The 18,639-nt window shown below is 41.9% G+C and overlaps 1 protein-coding gene across 3 annotated transcripts in view; it reads left to right on the forward strand.

The window, feature by feature from the left end:
* Window positions 1–46: 46 nt before the first annotated feature.
* Window positions 47–18,639, forward strand: part of LOC112108037 (RING finger protein 151-like) — a 26,648-nt gene continuing 8,055 nt past the window's right edge. The window contains exons 1-6 of one of the 3 annotated variants that reach the window (XM_024201996.3): window positions 47–221; window positions 4,771–4,910; window positions 7,411–7,637; window positions 8,179–8,318; window positions 10,192–10,354; window positions 12,226–12,346. In XM_024201996.3, coding sequence (XP_024057764.1) covers window positions 7,432–7,637; window positions 8,179–8,318; window positions 10,192–10,354; window positions 12,226–12,346 — 630 coding nt within the window. In that variant the 5' untranslated portion in view covers window positions 47–221; window positions 4,771–4,910; window positions 7,411–7,431. Of the gene's footprint in view, window positions 222–331; window positions 628–4,770; window positions 4,911–7,410; window positions 7,638–8,178; window positions 8,319–10,191; window positions 10,355–12,225; window positions 12,347–18,639 lie in introns of those variants that run through there. The other 2 variants (XM_024202006.3, XM_024202015.3) reach the window with 2 other exon arrangements.

Below are 18,639 nucleotides of genomic sequence, written 5' to 3' on the forward strand. Positions count from 1 at the left end.
AGGTTTGCCGGGTGCTGCAGGACGCATGCGCATGCTGCCACCCACAGTATGGCCGTCCTGCTGGGTTCATCCTGGTGTGACACGCAGCCGTCAAGCAATGGCAGTCGCAAAATGCACTGCTGCTTGCCGTTGCGGCCGTGCTTGGAAACCAACCTAGAGAGTGGGTGTAGTGTGAGGTGCCGCCGGGCTGGGGCGCGGAGGGAGGGACCCCCGCTGGGCGGGTAAGTGGGTCACTGGGAGGGGGAGCGGTTAACCGTGCGTGGTGGGGCCCATCTCCAAGGGTTGGGGGGCGGGGAGCTGCGGGATGCCGCGGGTGCACTGGCCCCTGAAGCCAGCGTGTCATGGCCAAGAGCCGGGGATGGTGCGGGAGGAGCGGGGTATTGGGCCAGGCGACGCCTGAGGAGCTGACCCGGTGAATAACGGCTCGTCGCCGGTAATTCTGTCAGCGGCCTGTGCGGGACTCAGTCCGCGAGAAGTCGGAGGTGGAGCTGTGACCCCGAGCTATAGATCTGCCAGCAGGAAAACGGGCAGCATCTGTCCATCCAAGTCCGACTTTCCTCCCCTGGGTGGTCAGTTAGCTCTGCTCCAGATCCATCCGTGTCTCACCCACTTACCCAGATACAGTTTGTAAGAGCATTAACTTCTATTAAATACTTTAATTTAAATTACAAGAATCTGCATTTAAGTGTAATGTTTTTTTCCTATGTAGTAGCATATAAGAATTTGTTCCCCTTTGTATTGCCCTTCAGTTTGTGTAAATTGATCGAATGTTACCTGCATGTAATTAACTTAAATGAAATGTTGCTAATTACACCTTGCTCCCAAACTGGCCTTAAAAGGAATAATAGCTAAAAACAAATTCTGAAGTATGGCAATAACATTGCTAGTCTCCACCTTTCACAATTGTAAGAAAAGTTTTAGATAGAAGTATGGGGGTGAAGTTCAGTCGGTGATGTCTCTTTAAGCAAGTGTTGGCAGAGAGAGGAGCGCTTCTCAGTTTGGGATTATTAGTGAAATTAGTGAAACGTCATACCGAAAAGTTTTCATTTTAAAGCATAGTTTCTCTCCCTTTGGGAGAGAAGTGTCTGTAAATTGTTGTAGAAGGATTACTGAATTCACATCTTAAATACAAATTTGTGCTGTATCTTATAATGTGTAAAAGTAGTATGTGTCAAATATGTGCATGCCAGGTTCAATCTTGCTTTTGACTCTCGTTGTTGGAAAATAGCAAACAATGAGTCTAACTTTTAAAAAGTTGCTAGCACTTTTGAGGAAGGATTATTATTATTCAAAATGATCTTGACAAATTGAGAATTGGTCTGAAAGCAACAAGGTGAAATTCAGTAAAGACAAGTGCAAAGTACTACACTTAGGAAGAAAAATCAATGCACAGCTACAGAATGGGGGATAACTGGCTAGGCAGTAGTACTGTTGGAAAGAATCTGGGGATTATAGTGGATCATAAATTGATTGAGTCAACAATGTGATGCAATTGCAAAAAATATTAATGTCATTCTGGGTTGTATTAATAGGATTGTCATATGTAATATACAGGAGGTTATTGTTCCACTCTACTTGGCACTGGTGAGGTCCCATCTGGAGTACTGTCTCCAGTTCTGGACTACCACTCTTTAAGTAAGATGTGGACAAATTGGACAGAGTCCAAAGGAGACCAGTTTAAAGAAACTGAATCTTGAGGAAAGACCTTTAGTCTTGAGGGGGGAAAAACCAGCAAATTCACTTTTACTGGCCCTCATTTTAGACCAAAATGTGACACTAGTTCCCCACAGTTTCTTACCCTTCTTATAAATTATGTAAGTCAAAAATAAAGAATTATGAAATATTATGCTAAATAAATGATTTGTCATCTTAAAGTTCCTGTATTAGCTATTCTCTTGTGTCTCTTATTTTTGGGTTATTATCCCACATTTAGATATCAGCACACTGAGAGCAATGACTATAAATAAGGATCAACATTCTGACTAGTTGGCACACATTCTTTCAATATAATATTACAATTATCCTTACACTGGGTTTACCTAGAAGATTTAAAAATGGTCACTTTTTCTTTTTAATAAATTCTGGTTTCATGAGTATTGTTTAGACTAGGTATCAGAACTCGATTGTTTTTTAGCACTATACACTTGTTTGCAATAATGCTTTTTTAAAAATCTAAACTACATCTTATGGTCTGGATATAACTTCAGTTAGCTAGATAAGAATGTTTCATCAGTTCAAGCAATTTGACCTTACCAGACTTCAGTTGTAATTTTTTTTTACATAGTATTGTATTGTTTTTTATTTTTGATTGAATTGATCTGAACATAAGATTTAGTGTCCATTTACAGGAAGAATAAAGCTGTGACCTTGTAAAGTCATCCCAGTTAACATTGTTTTGTTGCTGATCAATTAGAGAACATGCTCGTTTAAAGTTGCGCAATGCTCCCTTATAATGTTGTTTGGCAGCCACCTGCTTTGTTCACTGCTTGCAGGAAGAGCAGCTCGTTGGAGCTAGCTGGTGGGGTCTTGGAACCTGGGTGGACTGGCAGCCCCCCTATCAGCTCCCCGCTCCCCTAAATTCCCTGTGTGGCAGCTGCCCACCAGGCTATCAATTGCCGGGCAGTTCAGCTGTCCCTCCCCCCACTGCCATGTGCTGCTCCTGCCCTCTCCCTTAGAGCTGCTCCCGGGAACCTCCTGCCACAGTTCCCAACCAATGGGAGCTGCGGAGTCGGTGTTCAGGGCGGAGACAGTGCATGGAGACCCCTGGCCCCCCGCCACAAGGGCCACAGAGATGTGCCTGCCGCTTCTGGTAGCGGCAGTGAGCCAGGACAGGTAAGCCTGTTCCCCAGCATGCTGGAGGTGCGCCTGGGAGGGAGGGGGAGGAGTTTCTCAGCAGGGCCCACAGAACCCCTGGAGTCCCCTCAGGCACCCCTAGAGGTCTGCAGACCCAAGTTTGAGAAACGCTGATCTAGACCATCCTTGACAGGTGTTTGTCTAACCAGCTCTTAAAAATTTCCAATGATGGAGATTCCACAACCTTCCTATGCAATTTATTCCAGTGCTTAACTACCCTGACAGTTAGGAAGTTTTTCCTAATGTCCAACCTAAACCTCCCTTTTAAGCTCATTGCTTCTTGTCCTAATAACCTTATCAGTACTCCCTCATGTGCTAACCAATAGCACTACTGGAGCACATATAGACTTTAGATGAGGACTGAAGGATGTCTTCCATATCCAGACAGTTCAAGTGGCTTTTCCTAACATAGGAGGATGGGATATCTGAGGCGGAACTCCAGTTATCAATTTCTACATTACTTATTTGGCAAAAAGTCTGTGAATCTAGAAGTTGTAACATTGTTTCACTGTGAAAGTAACAGGGTGGATTTGATTTAAATTAAATTGATGATTTAAATCACTAGTCAGGAAGACTCGGTTTAATCATGGTTTTCTACATAAAAGTGCATTCTTGTTGGTTGTTATAACCTTAATACATATTCTTCACAGCTCAGAGATAGATGTAGGTTTCATTTTTAGAAGGTACACACTGTACATTTTTAAACAGTAATTTATTTTGAAAACTTTTCAGATTAGATTTACAGCTATATCAGAAAATGAATGAATGAATGATTGGTTATTTCATTTACCAAAGGTAATTGAAGCAGGTATTTATGAAGTCATTGGGAGGTGAACTATCTCCAATTCAACAGGTTAATCATTAATATTTGGAGCATTTTCTTGCCATGCTGTATTAGGAGGAGAACATCACCAAACAGACATTTAAATTGTTTTATTTAACTAAAACAACAATGTTAAGTATTCTGGATTTTTTTCTTCAACAGCAAACACATAATATTTTAACAAAACAAGCATATGTCCATCACTTCTCACATTTATCTCCAGACTTCTTCTCCTTGTCCAAAACTATTCCGTTCAATACTATATCATGCCATCCCTACTTCTGCGCTGCTGCTGCCGGAGCTCTGCCTTCAGAGCTGGGCTGCCAGCCAGCAGCTGCCGCTCTCCAGCTGCCCAGCTCTGAAGGCAGTGCCGCCGCCGCCAGCAGCAGCACAGAAGTAAGGGTAGCAGCCCCACAACTTCCACCCCCAACATAATCTTGTGACCCCCCCCTACCCAAACTCCTTTTTGGGTCAGGACCGCCCACATTTATAACACCGTGAAATTTCAGATTTAAATAGCTGAAATCATGAAATTTACTATTTTTAAAATCCCATGACCATGAAATTGACCAAAATAGACCGTGAATTTGGTAGTGCCCTAGTCATTAAATAATTATTGTTTGAATATATACATTTATTTTTTTAAATGCTTAAGCTACATAATTTTGGGCAACTGAAAATATAAATTGATAAAAATAAAAATGCTTTTTGTCAAAATTATAACAAAAATAAAATATTGTAGTCTGGATAGGGCCCAGGAAAATAGGGGGTGTTTTTAAAAGCATGGTAAAATATTTTTATTAATGCTTTTAAAACAACACTTAGCACCTAGTGTAGATATACCCTCAGTGCTATGTATTGTTTAAAAGTGTGTTAATTTAACACCTATTAGCTAATTTTTCCATTCTATATGAGCCATGGGTGACAGCAGGCTAAAGTGTTAAACATACTATAAAGTAACCTTTCAAATGCATGCCACTGTAAAGTTTAGATTTAATGGCTATGAGAACAATAGTCTATTCAACAACTAGCTGGTTAAGCATGGGGATCTGTAACTTAGGAAACACAACAATTGATTCTGTTTTTTTTTTTAGTGTTCTTGTAGAAAGTAACATAAAGCAATGAAGAGATGATAGAATAAGGTGATTTAGTACTGCTGTCTCCTCTGGAAATCATAATTCCAAAGCATTTATGTGGAAAACTGCATGGTATTAATGTGAATTAAATCTAAAAGGTAAAAGATTTAATATTTTTATATTTATAATGAATAAACATTGTTATTTAGAAATTCTAACAACTTAGGAAATACTGTTTCATGATGCTTGACTGTGTTGCAAAAGTAATTTTTTATGATTAAGAAAAACTGTGCAACCTAAAACATATTTTATGTAATTAACCATCTTGATAAGAATTGTTAGACTTTAGCCACATCTTCCTTGATAGAATTGTATTAAAGTACAGAAGCTTGTTTCTTCTCTTTCATATAACTTTCAACTTAGTTTTAGGGGTATTGATCTTATAAAACTCACATGTGTTATGGGCAGAGCTGGTAGCACATGTCATGGTTACAAGGTTAGCGGCACCTCTTTCTCCTTTCTGGTCTCTCTCAGTTCAACCCTCTCAGGTGTCAGGCTGAAGCCTTTACCTATCCTAGGGTGGAATTCTGCAATTCTCTCACTGTTAGACCAGGCCCTGAATTACATACAGTACAGACGGTATCAACCATGTTTACCCAGTAGGTCCAACTGACTTCTGATGCCTGTCGTTCTTCCTATCAAGGGTCTGTGACCAGGGTATCCAGTGACAAAACAGACTTCTTCAGGCCAAAGTATAGTTTATTATTACAGTACAAACCATTTAAAGACAAGAGATTTTTAAAACAGTCTAGACACCTCGATCTTACATAAAAGCTAACCATGCCCTGATAGTAACTTACACAGGACTAACTTCTTCAGATTCCTCCCCACTTCCCCTCCCCAGTGCTTGTGCTCTAGTTTGTTCCCCGAGCCCCCCTTGAGAGAGAGCCTTTTTTAAACTGCTACAGTCCTTTTGATCTCTGCTGTCCATGGCCTTTTCCTCTAATGGCTTTCATCTTAAGAACCCTCAAATGTTTGTGGAGAAGTGGCTTATCTTAAGCCATTCTATTTCCTTCCTGCGTGTTGCTCCATACAGTCCCTTATTAAACTGAACTAAAATATTTATAAAGTAATCATCCCAATAACCCTGTCAACATACAGTATTCATAAATTACAGAATAGCTCCACATCTGTCAGTGTTGGTTATAATTAACATTGCCCCCTAGACTTTCCATTGTAAGACCCTGTTTTCAGTTGGTTATAACTTTTCCAAACTTAAATCATTTGGGCTGAAATTTTCCATTCTGTGTGTGTGCCTCTGGCTGTTTTTTAAGCAAAGTTCAGCTAAAACAGTTCAGCCATTTTTTAGAATGAAGTTAGGGAAAAATAAATTGCAACTGTTTTTAATATGGGCAACAACATCTGTTTCATTGAGGAGCTCTAGAGCCTCCATGCTTTAGATTAGGGACTGGAAACTTTTTGGGGAGGGAGGTCTCTCTGGTGTCAGGGATGTGTCTTTTGCCATCACCATGAAAATTTGGTCTAGTTATATGATTCGAAAAACTGCAGCTTGCACAAACTCAGAGGTTTGTTAGAGTTTGGCTGTGAAACCAAAGACTCAAAACTGCCCCAGAACAAGCCTAAATAGCAGGAAAAACCCATGAAAACCAGAAAACATAAGCAGGGGGTGGGGTTTGAATTTCTGCACCATGATGCTGGGGGGTAGGGTGGGGAGGATTCATAAAAGAAACCCCAGGGGGCCCAATTTAAAAAAAAAGGGGGGGGGCAGCTCGTGAGACAAGTGGAAACACCTACAGCCCGTGGCTGCCTAAAAATGCCAGCACAACTGCTCAAAAAGCAAGCAAGAATACTTAGCAACCTGCACGGAGCATGCTTCAGTCCAGGGCTGCAGGGTCCAAGCAGAACTTTCTTTGTAGTTATTTTTCTTGGCTGTTTCCAGCTGCTGTGGTGCCATGTACAGGAGCTGAGGGCTCCACTGCCTGGGCAATCTTAATTTGGCTCCCTTGTACATATGCATTATGGTACAGTCTGTAACTACATGATCATATACTATTTTTTCTAGACTCACACCTCATTCAGAGAATGGGTTGTTGTTAATGGTTCTTATGAGTATAAGGGAAACATACATAAAATTAAGTTACCTGTGGTTGACAGATATACATAAAATCATATGGATAAGAAGTACTCAAGGGTGTTTAATACTGTCAGTAAAAGCATTGTTTTACAAATTTGCAGAATTTTATACAAATAAAGGTAAAGAAACGGAAATCAGGTTCTGACATTTGAACAGCGTTTTTTCTGAAATTCATCTTTAAATTTTCAGTTACAGAATAAATCTTCAGTTATTCTCTAAATAATCTCAAAAACATTGTGCAAATGCAGAATTAAACTGCAGTCTTTCACAGTGTCCACAAGAATCACATTTTGTAATAGAGTTCAAAACGAGAGAGAACCTACTAAATTAATCCTCTCTGTTTTTACCAATGTGTCTGCTTTCAAGATAGAAAGCTCTTTGGGCAAGACCTTTCTTTACCTTGACTGCTTTACTTTTGTGTATTGTGCAGCACCAAGCATTCTGTCAGTGCTAAATAATTAGTTATCAATCAGTTACTAATTGCTGTTTTAACATTATAATAGGTTGGAAGTCTGTGGAAAAGAATGGGTTATGATATTGAGCGTTTTGTTGGCTATGTTAATGAAGGACTTTTATGCTGTATATGCCGAGATGTATTAGAAGATCCCTTACAGGCTCCTTGTGAACATGCTTTCTGTACTGCCTGTATACATGGATGGCTTGTTCATCACAATAATTGCCCTGAAGACAGACAAGCACTTGATATGTCTGTGCTACGACCTCTCTACAGGTACGTAACAAATCTGATTGTTGAAGGGATTTTTCTAAAGCCTGGTTTAGGAAATTAGTTCAGTATAACTATGTCACTCAGGGCTGTGAAAAATCCCACCCCTGAGCCACATATAGACATCATTAGATGGACGGAAGAATTCTTCCGCCTGTAGGGGAGGAAGTCCCATCAGCATAGGTAGTGTACACAACTGAAGCTCTACAGCGGTACAGCTGTGCCACTGTAACATTTTAAGTGTACACAAGCCCCTAGTTAGTGCTAAAGACTTACCGGTAGTTTTGGGACCTCTCAATAGCCATTCTTCATGAACTAATTTGCATATTTAATTTTGAACCTTAATATTCCATTATCATAGCTTTCACCACTCCCAAACCCCTGTTCTCAAATATAGTTACTTGAATGCTGAAATATTTTGAACAGAGCATTTGACTTTTTTCCTTGTGGAAGGTAGAATCCCTGAAATGTGGCAAAAGTCAACTACTTTTACAGTGTTGCAGGAGTTTAAAAAAGAAGAAACAAAGTAACTCTTTTCTGTATATAGATACATGAAAAATGATCTAAATCGACTTCAGCTTCATTGCAAAAACGGAGAGCATGGTTGTGAAATGGTTTGTTCTCTAGAATCTATAGACAGACATGAGAGAGAATGTGAATACAGCCAGATACCCTGCTCAAATGCTGGTGAGTAAAGTTCAAATTTGAGCCTTTTGTTCAGAAAATTGATATCTGGCATACTTAATCACAGTAGGGTGGCAGTGATGGACATTCATTCACTTCTATGTTGAGTTCCACATTGTGAATTTCTGAGTTCTAGACCATATTCATGCTAGACCAAAAAAGACTGAAGTAAGCTTTCTTTAGGCAAGGGGGTAGGTACTTCTGCTTGCACATTCCTACACAGACATGGCCTCTGCAATATGGTTGCTTCAGTTTAACTGGCAAAACAGAACAAAAAAAGAGCCAAATAAAAATTCAAAAGATAATAGCATGATAAGCGGTTGAGAGTTTGCAGAAATTTTTTTAGACAATGGATTTGCTCTCTGTTGTAATGATGATTGTCATCCATCATCAGTTTTTCCTTTTCATGTGAAAATTAACCAGAATGAATTTGAATACTGGACCCCTAATTTATCAGAATACACAGCAGTGCATGGTTTTTGCTTTCTGCCAAGGTATGATTTGTCTAATATTCAGCTTTTATTACTCATCTGATTGTGGTTTTTTGCATGTGATGATTGAACCAGCTTTTTGGCCAATTTAGCATTTATTATATTAAACAGGATTACACTATAACTTGCTGCTTTGCTCCCTTTCCAGAAGGTATCTCAAACTTTAGCCAGTGTAGGTAAGGCTGAGTATGTATCTGAGAAACCACTGTTTGGTGCTTAATATGGGACAGGAAATAAGGATTTCTGCGTTCTGTTCCCAGTTATGCTGCTGCTGTGTTGCCTTGGGCAAGTTATTTACATTTGTGTGTTTCTTAATCTGTAAAATGGGAGTAATAGCTCTTTCAGAGAGGTGATGTGAGGCTTTTGAGATCTTCCAGTGAAAGGTGATATGAAAGTGCAAAATATTTTTATTAAATTATATAGGTGTTTGTCTTAATCAGAAGTGCACACACTCTGAAACCTACCACTTGCAAGGTTTTTATGGTACATTTTTGTTTGTGCTTGTAGTTAGGCCACCTCTACTAGGTGATATTTTCTGCTTGTCTTTACCAGCCTGTCTGCAATACACTGCACTTGATCATGCTGCCTTTTATCTCAGACTTGTCAGGTGGGCAACCCATTATTTGAAGTCAGAAATGTGCACAACCTACTTACATTTACTATAAAAGTAAGAGTAAAAATTTATACTATTATTACATTTGACCTCACAAACTTTGAAGGCTTTTGACATCCCTAAGTTATTTTCAATTCCCCCCCCCCCCCTTGCTTTAGAACTGTAAATAAAATTTAATTGCCTCACAACCCTCCTGATTCCTTTTGTCCCCCACCCTGCAGGAGTCGCGACCCATTGGTTGAGAAATACTAGTCTAGTAGTAGGTAAGGCACAAGTGTAGTGGTGAAGAGAACCAGGTTCTAGTCCCAGCTCTGTCGTTGATTTGCTGTGTGATCTTGGACAAGTTGCTAAGGTCCAAAATTTTCTCTAACCTTGGGTGCCAAATTTTTGATACTCAAGCTTTGTCTAAACTGGCATTTTTCTTAATATCTCCATCCATTGCTGTTGGTGGTGGAGTAGGGCTGATGGGAACATAGTGTAGGCCAGCTGCCAGTATTTTTTCTACTATCCATGACTTACACTAGTGTTACCACCAGTGTTAGAGCAATGATGGGAGACTTGAGCAAAAAGTTTTAATGTAGACAAGGCTTTGGGACCTATAGGTGTATCTCTTCATGCTGTAAGGGAATCACTTTGTTTTGACAGATTTGCATATGATCAGTCTATGCACTATAGTTTGTTTGCTTGATTGGGTGTGTTTGCCTGGAATGGACTATGTTTCTGTTAATTGCAAGTGATTTAATATTGCCTCAATTTACTGTTTCCTGATCAGGTTGTCCAGTTCAGATTGAACGACGTAACTTAGATAGCCATTTGGCAGTGTGTGAATACCGGAGCCGTGAATGCCCTAATGGTTGTGGTTATACCATTCTCAGGGCAGAAGACACGCAGCATAATTGTGTAGCAGAGCTAAGAACAGAACTAGAACTGCTCCGGTAAAATACTACTTCTGTTTGCTGGGTATTTGTGTTTAACCTGGGCCTAAAATCACTGCACATAAGACACGGTTCCAAGTACTAGCTCTGTTTAATTCTGATATCTAACCCATAATGTGTAAATCACTTGGTATTAACTGGTGAGAATATTTTTAAAAAGCCATTACACACTTTAAACTCTTACTGCACTTTTAGTCTGAGTTAGTTAAATTAATTTGATTAGCCCAGAACCCTAATGAATAGGGATTGCAATTATCCAAAATTATGTCATGGTTACATGAAAGAGTGAAATACATACAAAGAACTAGACTGAGGCCATTAAACCTTTTCACTTTTTACCTTAGTCTGATATGAACCCAGAGCCAAATTATGAAGTAAGATTTATTATTTAAGATTTTTGAAACACTTTGTAGATGAAAAACTCCAATTATGTTTGGCAGTTATAAAGTTATCAGAGATGAGAGGCAGGTGATCTACGAGTTCAAGCTTGTACTTAGGCCTAAAATGCTGGAAGACTACTAATGCTTATCAGTGTTGGTCTTTACCTTCTGTCTGTCCCTCTCTTTCTTCTTGCCTCTGTTCCTCTTCCAGTTTATCATTTCCATGATCTTCCAGCAGTTTTGTACCTCTTCCCACCCCTTCCTGCTGGTACCTTCTCTCTTGCTCCTTTGGTCAGTGGAGGCCCCAGCTCTCCTGCACTTTGCTGGTGACCCAGGTTCAGTTCCTGGTAAGTGCAGCGGGAAACAAGTGAACTTTCCTGATACCAATAAAATGCCAAACTGCTGTTCAAAACTCAAAAGGTTAACCTGTTAATGTTTCAGTTTTGGCTATGACTGTGTTTAATAACTTAATGATACTAGTTTCCTTCTCCCACAACTACTGTCATTTCACATCCACAATAAACCAACAAGTGCTGATCCAAATGCTGCTAGATGGTATGCTATCCTGAACTTAACCTGTAGCTTTCTGTATTATGTCTTTGTTTCAGAATTCCATTCTCCTTGGGTTAAGTGGAATGACACAGACTGAGGCATATTCATGCTTTTTATTTTGAGACATGTATTACATTTCTCTTAAACTACTGCACAAAGTTACCATATACTCTTAAAATAAAATTAATCAAAATGACAGTTATATGTTTGGATGAAAGGAAATAAACCATCCAAAGCCAAAAAAAAAGTTAGTCTATAGCTTCTGGAATTATTTCAGAAACATCTACCTTGGAGTTCTGTATCGCTGCCCATCACCATAGGATTGGAGCACAAAGAATCTCTGATATTGATGCCAGGACTAGAACTTGCACATTCTATCGAGAGATTAAAACCCCTAAATAGGTACATACTGAGCAAGAATACTGTTTGTTGGTAAAACAAACTCATCTTACCTCTAGAGAGCTGTGTAACACAAGACTATAGCAGAGCTTTAATTTAGGACTAGATCCGGGCAAATCACGATTTTTTTTTTAAAAACTCATTTTGTTTTTGTTTTAATTTTGAACATTTTTAATGTTTAATTCTTTTAAATAAAATTAAAGGAAATTTCTAAAGAAAAGGTAGTTTAAATGTTTCAATTTTTCTGTTTAAATCTAGGAAGTGTCTAAATTAAACATTTTGATTTGGGGGGAGAATTTGCTTCAGTTTTTTCCCCCCCTTTTTACTGAAGCAACTCAGTGAAATCAGCATGAATTTGCAAAATCTTTTGGTGTTGTTGAATCTGCATTTTTTTTCTCCTGAGGAAAAAAGTTTTGGTCGAAAAATTTCACCCAGTTGTATTCGGGAACAATGTGGCTATTTGGCAGCAGTAGTTACTCTGGTACTTGAAAGTCACAGGTATAATGGTTAGGTTTAAAAAGGAAAAATACACTTTTTTAGGTCAGAAATGATCTGCAGAGTGGAGGAGGCAAAGCATGAAATGGAGTCCAGATTAGATTCACAGAGAAGGCATATGGTGCAGAAAGAGAGTCTTCTGCAAAATGAAATTGAAGAACTAAAGGTAAATAAGTTCCAGTGTCATTTGTAGAAATGTGTTTTTGTTTTCTGCCCCTCTCCCAACAATCTAGTTTTTTTGCTTTTTCAAGTAGTGGGGAGTTTGTTATCCTAATTCACTAGAGAAGATACAGTTCTACATTCCAATGGTCTGAACCTTTCCTTTTCAAATAATTGCAGTGTTGTGACCCTGGTAAACCTCCCCTGCTGGACACTCACCAGGCTGCTGTTTTGGGCCCACATGTTGGGGCCGTGTGCTTTTAAGCTTCCCTGGGTCTCAGTAGGCTCCAACACAGTCTCTTTATTGGCCTTTCTGGCACAGGTTTTCTGTCAGTTACTCCTTCGGAGAATTGGCATCTAGGAGTTCAGCTTCACTAGGCCCCTACAAGTAGTGCTGACCCCAAGATATCCCAGTATATTAAGCACATCCTTGCCCACAGTTCCACTGTATGGGCACTCTAGCAGACACTTCAACTCTTTAGGGATACGTGATAATTGAAACACTCCAAATTAGTAAATTTCTTACCTCATGGTAATTTCCTTTCTGCTAGCAGTATCTCCCACAATGAGGGATAGCTCAGTGGTTTGAGCATTGGCCCGCTAAACCCAGGGTTGTGAGTTCAATCCTTAAGGGGGCCATTTAGGTATCTGGGGCAAAAATTGGTCCTGCTAGTGAAGGCAAGGGACTGAAATCGATGACCTTTCAAGGTCTCTTCCAGCTCTATGAGATAGGTATATCTCCATATATTATAAGATGTATGGGCTAGTCCCCTCCTGACTGCAGTTTCTGGAGGCAGTTCAAAGCGGTAGCACAGCCTGTGCGAGCCATGCCCCCTTATCCAGCCTGCTGACAGATGATTCATTCCAAAGCTGTGTAAAAACTCATAGAATATGATTAGTAACAGTAACTTCAGTGCTAGACAATAAGTGGGCTACAGCCTATAAACATAACTATCAAAATTAAATACGGTCTCCTGGCTAGAATGCCAACCAGGGAGAGTAGAATTGTGGGAGATGCTGCTAGCAGAAAGGAAATTAACAGGTAAGAAATTTACCATTCTGCAGCTTAGTCTCCCACAATTCTGATACATATGGAAATTAACGAACAATGAACAGAAGGGGGGGGGGGGGAAATAAGAAAAACAGAATGAGATAGGGAAGATCCCCCTTGAGTTAATTTCCCAAAATAGCAATGCTATTCCTAGCCCAATGCCTGCAGCATCTTCCTGCCAAAGAAGACCTCCACAGAGAACAGAAAGTCAACTTAGGGTCTACTAAATGTGTTAACCTATGACCATATTGCTGCCCTGCAGCTCTCGACAGTGGAAGCACAAGCTCTTTCCACCCACAATGTCTTCATAGATATTGTGGAGTGTGCCTTGGTGTCTTTATAATGCATAGCTTGATCCATCTAGCTAGTAATAGCTTGAATACCCTGAGCCCTTGGCACTTTGGATGAAAAGAGACAAATAAGGAGCCCGATCTTCTTGTCAATTTGGTATGCTTGACGTAGATCTTTACTGCTCTTCTAATGTCCAACATGTGACACAGCTTTTCTGTCGGGAGCTGTGGCTTTGGACAGAATGAAGGGAGGACAATCTCCTGTGTGGCATGGAAAGATGAATTCACCTTAGGCAAAAAATGATTCTGGTATTCTTAGTACCACCTTGTCATCATGAAACACCCAGTGGCATTCCTGCATGGCTAGAGCTGCCTGTTCAGAAACTCGTCTAGTAGACATGATGATGACCTAAAAAAGAGTTTTGATAGGTGGAATGGAGATATTGATGTCAGCAGCCCAAAAGGATGTGTAGTTAGGTCTTTTGGAAAGATTGGTTTAACCACAAGTTTAGTCAGTCTGACTACTCTGAGAAATCTGGATATCTGAGGGTTCTCTGTCAAGGAGTCAGAGGATGTGGTGAATAGGATACTCCTACAGCTGACATCAGGCACTATGGAGCTCGTCCCTTGTCTGTGCCTTTCTGAAGAAAGTCCAGAATAAGTGGGATATCAGGATCCTTTGGATTTTTGTTGTTATTGACACAACACACTAAATCTAGTTTGGATAGAGGAGAAGGTCTTTAGGGTTGAAGCTCACCTGGAGGAGAATATTGTTCCATCTCTTTGAAGGATAGTTCTAGTGTGGCTAATGCTTCCCTCTTGATTGCAGGCTATCAGTTGTAGATGCTCAAGATAGAGTAATGGGCTTCGTTAAAGGATGGTCTGGTCTTACTGGTAGCTACAGTGGTAGTTCCAATTTCAGTTCTCTCAGATCAGAGAACCATGCATCTGCTTGGCCAGCGTGGATCTAGCACTGTCACCTTTGCTTCTTCTTGCCTTACCTTACTTTCTGGATCAACTTTCTTAGAAGTGGGAAGGCGTATAGAAGGCCTTGCGGCCATATGTGCAAAGAAACAACCATCCCCAGGGATTTGGGGCCTGCTTCCCTGATGAAGTACTTTGGCTGCCTTGTCGTCTTGTTATTGGCAAATAGGTTGACTGCCAGAACGATGAACTTCCGCGAAATCCTAATAAAGATTTCATGATTCAGACACCACTCTGAGTTGTTGACGGTGCATCTGGTGAGTCAGTCTGCCTTTTAGTTCAGCTATCCTTTTATGTGTTTTGCTCTTATAGAGTTCTCTGGCCATCATTTCTGTGTGTAGAGTTACACTCATTGTTTCCACTTGGTTGTTGACATATGGCACAATGGTCATGTTGGCCAACTGGATCAGAATATTTTCATCCTCTAGAATAGATAGTTCTGGAACCTCTGTTGGGCTAGCTTGAGAGCTCTGAGCATCAATAGGTTGATGCTCTGGTTCCTTTCGCCTGGTGTTCCAGGTGCCTTGCACTGTTCTGTTCCCCTGCTGTGCTCTCCATCCTGTCAGGCTGGCATTGGCTGTGAGTACTTATGGCTCTGGAAGGCATATGGAAAGTCCCTTGCAGACATTCTCTGAGATTGTCCACCATCTTAGAGAGTTCAGCATCTGGTTGGGAACTGGGAACTGATCTTGCATGTTTTCTGGTGAATGGTTCCATGCTTTTAGGAAAAAGACCTGAAGGCATCTGATATGGGACCTTGCCCACAGAGTAATTCCTATATTTGAAACCAGGAGGCCCAGTAGTTGTAAATATTGAGCTATGGGTGGAGTTGTACACTTTACCAACATGCAGGTTCTGGATCTTGTTGAATATGTCTAGTGATGGGTAGAATCATAGAACCATAGGGTTAGAATGGACCCCAAGGTTCATCTAGTCTAACCCCCTGCCAAGATGCAGGATTTGTTGTGTCTAAACCATACAAGACAGATGGCTATCCACCTCTTTTTGAAAAGCTCCAGTGAAGGAGTTTCCATGACTTCCCTAGGCAGTTACACCTCTACCCCGATATAACGCGGTCCTCGGGAGCGAAAAAATCTCACCATGTTATAGGTGAGACTGCGTTATATCGGGGTAGGGAGAGGAACCGCTCCCCGCCCCAGCTAACCTCCGCTCTGCCTCCGCCTCCTCCCTGAGCACGCCGCCGCCGCTCTGCTTCTCCCTCCCTTCCAGGCTTGCCGCGCCAATCAGCTGTTTGGCCGGCCAGGCCTGGGGGGGGGGGAGAAGCGGAGCGGTGGCAGCGCGCTCAGGGGAGGAGGTGGAGATGAGCTGGAGCAGGGAGCGGTTCCTCTGAGGCCCTCCCCAGGGCCCCCCCATCCCAGCTCACCTCTGTTCCACCTCCTCCCCTGAGCGCGCGGCAGCTCTGCTTCTCCCCCCTCCCTCCCAGGCTTGCCACGCCAATCAGCTGTTTGGCGCAGCAAGCCTGGGAGGGAAGAGAAGCGGAGCTGAGCGGCGTGCTCGTGGGAGGAGGAGGCGGAACGGAGGTGAGCTGAGTCGGGGAACGGTTCCTCTGTGCCCCTCCCCTTACTTGCTGCAGCCTCGCTGCCCCAGCTCACCTCCGCTCCACCTCCTCCCATGAGCGCGCCGCAGCTCCGCTTCTCCTCCCTCCCATGCTTGCCGCGCCAAACAGCTGATTGGCATGGCAAGCCTGGGAGGGAGGAGAAGCGGACCTGCGGCGCACTCGTGGGAGGAAGCGGAGGCAAGCTGGAGCTGGGGGGCCCCGGGGAGGGCCGCAGCAAGTAACGGGCAGGCGCAGAGAAACCGCTTGCGGTAACACGAATTCGGATATAACGAGGTAAAGCAGCCCTGTCCCCCGGAGCGCTGCTTTATTGCGTTATATCCGAATTCGTGTTATATAGGACTGCATTATATCGGGGTAGAGGTGTAGTTCCACTGTCCTTCTGCTCTTATAGTTAGGAAATTTTTCCTAGGATTTAATCTAAAATGAATATGCTGTAGTTTTGAAAGGGTTATGTAGGAAGGGATACAGTTAAGTGCCTTGAGACCTGGGTCTGGCATCTTCGTGAAGATCCTAGGAGCTGAATGGGAGCATTTGGTACTGGTAGCAGGCTGTGCTGTACATAAATCTTAGCAGTCTGTGGTGGTGTAGTCATATGGGAATGTAGAGATATGCATCTGCTAGATCCACAGAAGCAAGAAAGTCCTCTTGAGACAGGGATGCCACCGAAGCTAGGGTCTCCATCCAGAATCTCACTTTCTTCATCCATTTATTGAGTTGCTTGAGATCTAGGACAACTCTGAGTCCCCATATGCTTCTGAACAATGAAGAAAATGGAGTATAGTCCTAAGAATCTTCTGAGGGAAACCTTTCTATTGCTCCTACATCCAGGAATAAAATAATAAGCTATCAAGAAAAGTTGGGAGCAAAGTGAACCATCGTTTGACTGCAGCTGTAGAGGCAGAAAATCTGTCAGCAGGCTGGAGAAGGGGATGTGGCTAACATGGGCTGTGTGACAACTTTGAAACAGTTCCAGAAAATGCAGATGCAAGGGGAATAACCCATACATTGCAGAATTTGCAAAGGTTCCAAAGCCAATCACTGTTTACTTTAGATAGTATCGGAAATATACAGATCTAGACAAAATAATAAAATACCTATCCACATTTCCCTTCCTCAGATTTTTGAGCATTCTTTGGGCTTAGGTCAGAGGCCTCTCTGGTGTCCAGGATCCTTCCTCTACTCCACATGGCTTCTTGGCTGGATGATGGAGTTTGTCTGTGTGTCTGACTCTCAGATCCCTGCAGCAGTACCCTTCCTTTCTCTCCAGTGGCTGGTGACAGACCTTCTCTCTAATAACCTCCAGTCCCCTGTGTCAGGTGACCCACCCATCGCCTTGTCAAGTGATCAGCCCCCCACATCTGTTGCTAAGTTACCACACCCCTGGAGTTCAGACTTGGCTTGCCTGGGGAAGCAGCCATCTCTTTGTCAAAGCTGAACAACCCTCCATTGTTAGCTCTGTGCAAGTTGCAAGAATTTCTCGTCACCTTCTGTGGGTTTTAGCTCAATATGGAGGCAAAAGACAGCAGAGAAGGCAAACAAGTCACACATTCCAAATGAAGTTTGCAGTTTGACACAGATGTGCAGAGAGAGTCCCCAGTATCAAACAGGAGTCATAAGCTGTACGTAGTCGTATTCCCCAATTTGTAACATGCAGCATCTGTTTAAATCTGGGCGCTTTAAATACAAGACACATCACTGTCAAGTATCAGGGGGTAGCCGTGTTAGTCTGTATCTACAAAAACAACAAGGAGTCTGGTGGCACCTTAAAGACTAACAGATTTATTTGGGCATAAGCTTTCGTGGGTAAAAACCTCACTTCTTCGAATGCATAGAGTGAAAGTTACAGATGCAGGCATTATATACTGACACATGGAGAGCAGGGAGTTACTTCACAAGTGGAGAACCAGTGTTGACAGGGCCAATTCAATCAGGGTGGATGTAGTCCATTCCCAATAATAGATGAGGAGGTGTCAATTCCAGGAGAGGAAAAGCTGCTTCTGTAATGAGCCAGCCACTCCCAGTCCCTATTCAAGCCCAGATTAATGGTGTTAAATTTGCAAATGAATTTTAGTTCTGCTGTTTCTCTTTAAAGTCTGTTTCTGAAGTTTTTTTGTTCAATGATAGTGACTTTTAAATCTGTAATAGAATGACCAGGGAGATTGAAGTGTTCACTTACTGGCTTATGTATGTTACCATTCCTGATGTCCGATTTGTGTCCATTTATTCTTTTGCGGAAGGACTGTCCGGTTTGGCCAATGTACATGGCAGAGGGGCATTGCTGGCACATGATGGCATATATAACATTAGTAGATGTGCAGGTGAATGAGCCCTTGATGGTGTGGCTGATGTGGTTGGGTCCTCTGATGGTGTCGCCAGAGTAGATATGGGGACAGAGT

Source organism: Terrapene carolina, unplaced genomic scaffold (assembly GCF_002925995.2).
Source record: "Terrapene carolina triunguis isolate 2854851 unplaced genomic scaffold, T_m_triunguis-2.0 Scaffold58, whole genome shotgun sequence".
In the NCBI taxonomy this organism is placed as follows: Eukaryota; Metazoa; Chordata; order Testudines; family Emydidae; genus Terrapene; species Terrapene triunguis.